The sequence below is a fragment of the Oryzias melastigma genome, linkage group LG15 (genome assembly GCF_002922805.2).
Source record: "Oryzias melastigma strain HK-1 linkage group LG15, ASM292280v2, whole genome shotgun sequence".
NCBI lineage: Eukaryota > Metazoa > Chordata > Actinopteri > Beloniformes > Adrianichthyidae > Oryzias > Oryzias melastigma.
The window spans coordinates 29,011,582-29,020,740 of NC_050526.1; the positions used below are offsets into that span (position 1 = coordinate 29,011,582).

General features: G+C 38.6%; 1 protein-coding gene across 1 annotated transcript in view; it reads left to right on the top strand.

Annotated features, from left to right (window-relative positions):
- Positions 1–1,003: 1,003 nt before the first annotated feature.
- The window catches only part of herc4 (HECT and RLD domain containing E3 ubiquitin protein ligase 4), a gene marked incomplete in the record, with an annotated part of 15,289 nt that continues 7,133 nt past the window's right edge, over positions 1,004–9,159 (top strand). The window contains 9 exon segments of the mRNA XM_024297045.2: positions 1,004–1,226; positions 3,007–3,238; positions 3,304–3,463; positions 3,547–3,623; positions 3,718–3,939; positions 4,012–4,103; positions 6,518–6,648; positions 6,735–6,889; positions 9,000–9,076. Of these exon segments, the coding sequence (XP_024152813.1) occupies positions 3,013–3,238; positions 3,304–3,463; positions 3,547–3,623; positions 3,718–3,939; positions 4,012–4,103; positions 6,518–6,648; positions 6,735–6,889; positions 9,000–9,076 (1,140 nt within the window).

Consider the following 9,159-nt stretch of genomic DNA (forward strand, 5'->3'; position numbering starts at 1 on the left):
TCTACCAAATGTCCCAGTCATTTGTCAAACCAGAACAGGGTGTAGTGTCTCACAAGGACGACCTTTTGTCTACTGTTTTTGGATTTATTCTAGAGACTCGTCTCTTCAAAAGGTTTTGGACAAAAGTAAATAAAAGTCTGCAGATGCTTTATCAGCATTTAAACAGGAGCAGTGTTGATTAATAGACCACAGGTGGATAATAAGTTGTGATAAATGTTTTTTTTTTCACTTTTTTCCTCAATTGTATTGCATCAGGATAAAATTTCCTTCAAATCTACAGATTTTCAGACAGAAAACAACCAATAAAACAAATAGTTTTATTATGAATCCTCAAAATCTGATAAATGATCTGTTTTTCTTTTCTAATTTTGATATTTTACATTTTGACAGAGACAAATTCTCCCATAATTGAATTATAAATGTACAGACCTAATTAGAAATTCATGAAGAAATTTGTATTTTTCTTTATATGTTGACAAAGAAACCACGTGCAGGTAAATCAATTTTCACCTTGTGTGGTGATTGTTGTTACTCAACCACTTCTGTTATTATATTTTAATTGGTCGCAACAGTCAAACTGTTTTTAAAGAAACTCGTTTTTTTTTCAATTTTAGAACCGTAACATTTCTTTCTCTTTTTTTCTTTCTAAAATTGTGGTTAATGTTTTACAGAGCGTGCATGCGTAAACATGCCTGCATGCAAAAAACCGGATTACGCATGCGCGCGCTTTCCATCGAGAACATTTGGGAGGCTTCGCGACATTTCTTCACAACAGTGTGAAGTTATTTATAAATAGCGTCACTTCCGCCTAAATGAAAACACATTAAAATAAAGTTCACTGTAGACACATTTTTTCTGCCATATGTTGAAATATTTTTATTTTCCTTAATGAAAATTTTAATAATTATTTAACTACATCAAATTTGTTGCAGTATTTGCAGTGCTAAAAGCGTAGCAGTAATGCGTTTAGAAAAGCAACTTTTATTTTGAAATATTTTTGACGGAAATTGATAGTAAAATTAGCTAACTTGTTCCGATTTTAGCACAGTACAGCAGCTTTGGAGTGGAGGAATTAAGTTGAATATTTCTGCTTCAATTATTTGTCTTGTCTTCTAAATTTATGGGGCATTTTCCGAACATGTTCTGGCCCCTTTAACTCATCCACATTTCAGAGGAGTGACGCTGACAGGAAGGTTGTGGTTGCGGATCTCCGAGGGCTTAGTTTGGTAAGATTAGCTCTTTGACTGAAACGACTTTTACTTTGCTTTAACATGAGTTCTAAACTATCCCTGCTTTGGTGGAACATTAACTGATCGGATCTTTGTGGGTCCCTCACATACGTGCTGGTTTGATACCTGAACGTTTCCGTTGTGGTGTAGCGTTACTGCAGCTAACTGTCCTGCTGGTGAAACATAACGCTGTCAGTTTGTAACCACGTGTCGAGTCTTTTTTTTGTTTGAATGAGTGAACTCCTGTCCTGCTGCTCACAGATCGTCATCATCATCTTCATTTAAAGGTAAATGACAGGAGTTCGCGCTCATAAATGACGCATTCATCCTTCATGCGCCTCCAGAGGTATGCTAGCTCTGCTAATATATTCAAATGCAGTTTGGTGGAAGTAGTTCCTGTTATCTGGAGTTTACAGGCTTATACATCACTTAAATGACAATTTAAAGCCTCTAAATCGATTTCATTTAAATTGTTACACCTGTGTGGTTAAAATAACTTGGGTTACCTTCTACTGTTGTGATCGGATTACTTGACTTGATCAGATTAAGTCTGTTTACCTCTAATGTTGTCATAAGATCAACCAAGTGAACTACAATCTTATCATCTGAATTGAACCCAGAATCCTTGATTCTATGTGACATATAGTTGAATTAGTAACATTCAAGAAGTGCTTTTTCTGGTTGAATTTTAATGCTCATTTTACACAAAACACAAACATTTATAATCAAAGAAAGCTGTTAAATGTTTTTAACCTCTGTTTAGTTATGAGTCATTATGAGTTATAATCTAATTATTCCTCAGACTCAAACACATATAAAAACATGTGTCTATGGTGTTCTGTATTATGTATACACACAGTTTGTCTTCATCTCATAATTGAATCAAACTGTTAACAATTAATTAATTACATCAGTGTTTTACAACTTCATTGCATTAGTTCACAGCAGTTTTACAACTACTTTGTTTATTTTTTCAATCTTTTTGTTAGATTGTAATTGATATAATTTATGTATGATGTAGAAATCTGGGTATTCTGAATTCTAAATTGTTGCCTTTGTGCTTTATTTGCACTGTTTTGAACCGGTGTGGGGCGGTACTCTTTTGTCTCATGAATTATAGTTAGGTGTATTTTTTTTGTTTTACCTAATAAATGTGGGGAAAAAACCATGTAATTGCTAGAATATCCATTCTGTGTTCATCCAAACACGCCCAGGTTTCACACAAAGTAGGTAGAAATATGAAAGATCTGTTTTATTATTTGTTAAGAATGGCTGTGTGCTGTTAATACAGGCTACAGAGTATTTTTCTTTATATTTTCAGTTGGTGGTGTGCCATGCGATTTTTATTGAGGACAATAAATAATGCATCTTGGCTCAAAAAAGGTTAAGAAGAACAGATTTAAGGGATATTGTTTTACTCCTCTAGTGGTGACATTTGACCTCTTCTGTTTTTCCTGCTCATGTCATCATGACACTGTGCACTTCCCTTCAGACTGGAAGCTTAAAAGCTGCTTCTTTAACCTGTTTGGGTGTTTATACTGATTTCACTGCTCTGATGTTGGGCTGCTTTTGTTTTGCATTTATGTTAGAACTGAAGGATCTCAGTGGTCTCCTTTTGTTTAAGGTGTTTTACAAATATACAAATCATTTTCTTGAAAAGCTAAATCAGTTTCTTCTTATCTAAAACTACATGTAAAGTATATCCACATACATTAAATATGATTCATTGGTATCTGAACTTCTGACAGTGACAGTTTTCTGGTGCGTTTCTCCAAAGGTGACCATGCTCTGCTGGGGAAACGCCTCCTACGGTCAGCTCGGCTTGGGAGGGATTGACGAAGAGATTGTGGTTGAGCCGCGAAAATGTGACTTCTTCCACGGGAAGCAGGTGCGAGATGTCGGGTGTGGGCGCAGACACACGGCGTTCCTGCTGGAAGACGGGACCGTGTACACCTGCGGCTGCAACGATCTGGGCCAGCTGGGACACGAGAAGTCCAGAAAGAAACCAGGTTTGTGGTCTCAACAGTGAAAGCTGGTGAGATCCCAGAGTTCTCACCGCGTTCTCGTTTGACAGAACAAGTTGTGGCCTTGGACGCGCAGATCATCGTGGCACTTTCGTGTGGGGAGTCACACACTCTGGCTTTGAACGATAAAGGACAAGTGTTCTCCTGGGGCCTTGGCTCGGATGGACAGCTGGGTTTAAATAACTTTGAAGAATGTATTCGAGTACCAAGGTACATTTTTTAAAACCCTTTAAGAAATACTGAAGGACCAGAGAGTGTGAGAACATCAGAAGTGTCTGTTGTCTGACCTGCAGAAACATCAAGAGTTTGTCAGACGTTCAGGTGGTTCAGGTAACCTGTGGGTACTGGCACTCCCTGGCTCTGTCAAAAGGTCTGCAGGATTTCCTCGTTCCTAAAGGATATTCACTCACTAACGCAGAGGTCTGTCATGAACCTGATGCATGGCTGCTGGTGTTCTCTCACAGGGGGCCAGATCTTCTCTTGGGGTCAGAATCGATATGGTCAGCTTGGGCTTGGAATGAACGGACAGAGCATTTCTGTGCCTCAGCACCTCCAGTCTCTGCAGGGCATTCCTTTTGCTAAGATAGCAGCTGGGGGCGCTCACAGCTTCGCCCTTACGCTCTCAGGAGCCGTGTTTGGTTGGGGGCGCAACAAGTTCGGCCAGCTGGGCCTAAATGACACTAACGGTACGTGATCCAGAGCTTGGAGTTCTCTGGAGGTCCGATCTAAGGATGTGGTTCACTGAGGGTGTTTTTCAGATCGGTGTTTCCCCGCTCTGCTGAAGTCCCTGAGATCTCAGAAAGTGATCGACGTTAGCTGTGGAGAGGATCACACCGCAGCTCTGACTAAGGTCAGTTGTGCTTCTTTCTGATTCTCAATAAAACCATAACGTTTGTTGATTTTCAGTGTTTTTTAATCTGCGGATAATCATTTACATTGAAGAAGAACTAAGAAGAGAATTTAACTAAAATTTAGAATAACTATTATTTAATGACCTAAAAAAAATGAGCTAGTTTGACATAATTCTATTTTTTTTATGTTTTAAGTCTTTTAGCACTTCACAGAGAAGTTAAAATGAGAAAACATGTTTAAATATTAATGATGACAATTCAGCTTCATGATGCAGCACAAAAACAGCAGATTTTAAAGAACGAATCTGATAGCAGCAAGAAAAATTAACACCGACTCAATACATCTTTATTTTAATTCAACATAATTTTCACTAGTGTTTATCATATAAGATACACAAATTCATTAAAAAAGCTTCCTGTTGCTTGAAGAGTCACACCCATTAGGATAGGGTTCGAACAATTAAAACGTTTGACAGATTTGGTGTAGCCCGCTTTCAAGTGCTGGGGGGTGTGGCTTTCCAGCAAGCTCATCCCTGATTGGTAAGAGTGGTTGCCATAGAAACAATAACTGACTGATTTGAAGGAATCACTGCTTATTTTCCTACCGTATGGTGGAAAAATGGCCACTGAATTGACTTGATTCGGTTGGAGCCGTTTAATGGATGACATCACACTCAGTCGAGTTCTCATACTAGGGATGGACAAATCTTTTGGCTCATGGGCCAAAAAGGATCTATAGTTTGACAGAAGAGCCAGACCAGGAGCAGATGTGTGGAGTGTTTTGGTAATCCACCCTCTTAGAGAAAGAAATAACATGAAAGCTGGACAAAAACATGCTCTAATTTTGATTGAAAACTAATATATTTATGTTAAAACAGAACATTTTTGAGTTTTTATTTCAAAACTGTCCTTTTTTCCAAATTTTAGAGCTAATTGCACCAATAAATTGATGTACCTCAGGTAAAATTCAAACTTATAGTAGTGCTGTGTTCATGTGGCGTTAAAATGATTGAAAAAATGACTGTTCGACTCAGATAAGCAACCATTCTTCCAAAACCACATGAATACAAAATAACTTTCTCTACATTGACAAAGGGCAATTTGTTTATAGTGCATCATCGATGCCAGAATTACAGGGAAAAGAGGTCAGATTAGGTAGTTTAATGGGTCGCATATGGACCCGGGCCGTAGTTTGGCTATCTTTGTTAAGGACAGTCAATGGTGGTTCCAGCACAATCCTCTGCAGGATCATCAGATCTGATCATATTTTATGGGAAAACAAACTTTAATTCATATTTGCACCAAAAATGCTGTTCCAAAACAAATTTCACAAACTCATACACAAGCCGATGGTTAGCACTGAGAGTCACACGAAGTCAGTCACACACTCAGATCCAAATCTTATCATAGTTGTTTCTGTTACGTTCCAGTTATGAGTCTGATAGCATCAAGAACGCTGCTTCCTGCAGCTCGGTGGTCATGTGATCACGTTAAATTACAGTAAGACTTTCGCTGCGTTTTCAGTGCTGAAATGTAAATTGAACATTTTTGTTGCCATAGTTATTTATTTTTTTAATTGTTTCTATTAGGTGTTATTTTCATGACTAATTTCCAGCGTTTCCTCTGAATGACTTTAGATTTTTGGGACAGAAACAAAAATCAAAGCCAAAAACTTAAACAGCTTTGGGTTGTTTTAAGTGGCCCTTTCTGTTTTATGCTTTCTTTGCCTGTAGTTTCATTCTTATGTTTCTTTTTTTTTGTCTAATCCATCCAAACAAAGCCTGATGCATTCTTTTAAGATCTGGGCCTTGATCAGATAAAATATCTGATATCACATGACAACGTCTGCAGGTGTGTGGCGTCACGCCACATTCAGCTCAGATCTTTGCTGGACATAAAACCTGTCAAGAAACATCTGAGAAACATTTCAGGTTTCCTCGTCCTGTCAATGTTTTTACATTTTTTGGTCTCCATAGTTCAGACAGGAATTGAACAGCAGAAAAGTGTGAAAACAGGAAAACAAAATCATTGTGGATCCATGAAAACACGCACTTCTGGAGCTTCTGCCAGCTGAAGTCATGGAAGGAATAAACTCAAACAGAAACTAAAACATGAACGTGTTTGGCAAAACTCTGGAATTCTTGTAGGTCAAATGTGCTGTCGTCATGTGACCTGCAGTTGGGGCCGCCCCCATGATGTCACCTCTACCTTTCAGTCCACTGAACTCTATGAAGATGATGCTCCTCTGTTCTCCTGTTTGTCCTGACTTGTCAATCACTTGATTCCAAGATCAGGTGATGCCTGAAAGCTACCTTTAGGTCTGCTATGTTTGAAGTTAGAACATTCAAAGAATCCAGAGGAACTCCGTCCTGATCCTCCTGATTAACGTCCTGCATGTTCTCATTGTTTACAGGAAGGAGGCGTCTTCACATTTGGAGCTGGAGGTTATGGCCAACTTGGACACAACTCCACAAACCATGAGGTCAACCCGAGAAAGGTGTTTGAGCTCATGGGAAATAAAGTCACTCAGATCGCATGTGGAAGGTAAAAAGAGATTTTCCCTTGGCAAACCAAACGCGGCGGCGTTCCTTCCCCTCCACAGGTGTCATAGAGATTCCCCGTGTTTTCAGGCAGCACACTCTGGCCTTCACGCCCTCCTCAGGAAAGATGGACTCCTTCGGTCTCGGAGGGAACGGGCAGCTTGGCACGCGCTCTACCTGCAACAGAAAAAGCCCCGCCCCCATTAAAGGTTTGTGGGGGTCTTCAAGTGCTTCATCGGACTCCGGTGAGTCCAGTTAAAGGGTAACCAAATAGGACTCCGCCCACAGCAGGAATTTGAAAAATCCAGTCAGAGGGGTGGGGCTTGGGGAACAGGACTGTTATCATTACTGCAGCTGCAGATCATGACATGGGACTTCTGAAATGACGTGGGACGTACATGATTTGACCAATCACGAAATGCAACTGTAATGCATCAGTTCAACCTGTAGGGGGCAGCACACAGATATTTTTTGACTATATTTTCAAGACTTAAAGAAGTTTAATTTAATTTGTCAAAAATTTGGCAATTACCAACATACAGCACTTTGAAGCCCAATTTATAGAGGTTGACAGCCAAAAAAAAGTTGATTTGGGGTTTGGTTACCTTTTTAAAGGGAAAAGAAAGAGCAAACAGGGACACAGTTTTCTGGATGTTTTTGTTGTGTTTTTAAAGATGTGAATAACTCTGTATGCAGTTAGATTTGTGGCTAAAGTATTATCCATCTGTAAAAAGGTTTTGTAAATGTAAAAAAAAAATGTGCGTCTATACAAATTTTTTGTAGAAAAAATTGTCTGTAAAACGATTTTGGAAAAAAAAAAATGTTTATCCATAAAAAAGGACAAGGTACAAAAACAATTTTATACTTGTAATATAAATTTGTGTATTTGTAAAACTGTCATAAATGTTAGAAAAAAAATTGTCCGACATAAAAAAATTTTGTTTGTGTGAGAAAAGTCTTGTGCACAAACGAGCATACGTATTGATCAACAATCACAAAACCCAAGTTACAAGTCTTTTGTATCTCCACAAATCAGCTGCCTCTCACTGTCACCCAATCAGTGCACTGCTTTGAGCTGCCAGGAGGACATAAAAAGCCACAAAAACAAAGAAAAATGTATTTTCTCAACTCAAGAAGACAAGATGAAATAGTGAAAAATACCAAAAAAATATTATAATTGATATATTTCATTATGTCATTGCAACTGAAAAAAATCAGGAAATTCTTATGTTATCTTCCACCATTTCATCTCATCTCCTTCATGTAGAATGAAAACCTTGTTTTCCTGTCATAGATATCATGCATCTGATCAGCAGGTCCAAACAGTGAAAGGCTGCTGATTGGTTGATTTGTTGAGAAGAATTGTAACTTAGGTTTTGTCACTGTAGATCAATACACATGCTTATATGAGCACAAAGAATTTCACACACGTGAAAAGCAGTTGCCCCAGTCTGCCTCATCAGTACTTTACCATCACCAAATATGAAGGAGGAGTGAAAGAATAATGGATTGGAAGTGCTTTGAGGGTCGGAAAAAGCAGAGAAAAATCCAATTGTTATAATTATTTTTACAGACGGACAGTACTTTAGCAACAAATTTAACTTCATAACTCCAATTATTTTTGTTTGTATTGTGCAGAAAATAACTGATTTTAGCCTCCGATAACATATGATCTTAATGTTTTAACTACAACATGTTCCCATCATGCAATGGTCCTCCAGATGAGCCCAAAGACGCTGGCGCCCCCTCTGGACCAGTTTAAAGTAAAGTTTTAACGACATATCCGCCTATACTCTTCCAGTCCTTTTACTGTGACGCTCCACTTATGGAGAACTCTGTCAATTTGATTCAGAAAGGCCAGTGATCTCCTACTGAGTAGAACTTCAGCTCGGCAGGAGTTGATCTTTGAAACAGCAGCACACTGTGGAGGTGTGAGGTCCTCCAGAGGGATAACCTCATCATCATCATCATCATCAATGTGGGCTGGAAACAGAGACGCCATCATGATCAGAACACCAGCTGTAGATTTACTGAGACTTCACTTGAGGAGCAGTCCTTATCTTTCATCTTTACATTTTCCAAATAATTTTAATTCCAAGCATTTCTTTCTGTTTTAGTGTTCCAGCCGTGTTAAACTAGTTTAACTGCCAGACTAAAAAGTACAGAACGTTTTTAACAACTGTAGTGAAGCTGTTTCAGCATTTAAAATCTACTTTATTTCTGTTTTTACCTCTGCATTGTCTGTCCCAACCTTTACTGAGTTTGTGTCGCTGAATCAAAGTGAATTAGAGGCTGAAGTTGGCTAAGCCGAATTTGTTCCTCGTCTTATCTTTTGTTCTTGTGACTGCATTACAGACATGGGGGAAAGCTGTTGGGTCAAAAGGATTTATGCAGGAGGAGATCAAAGTTTTGCTCACTATTGCAGCTCCAGGGTGAGTATGTGGAACCAGGACCCGTTTGTTCTGTCAACAGTTCATCATGTCAGATGAAGCAACTTTTTTTTTTTTTTTTTTTT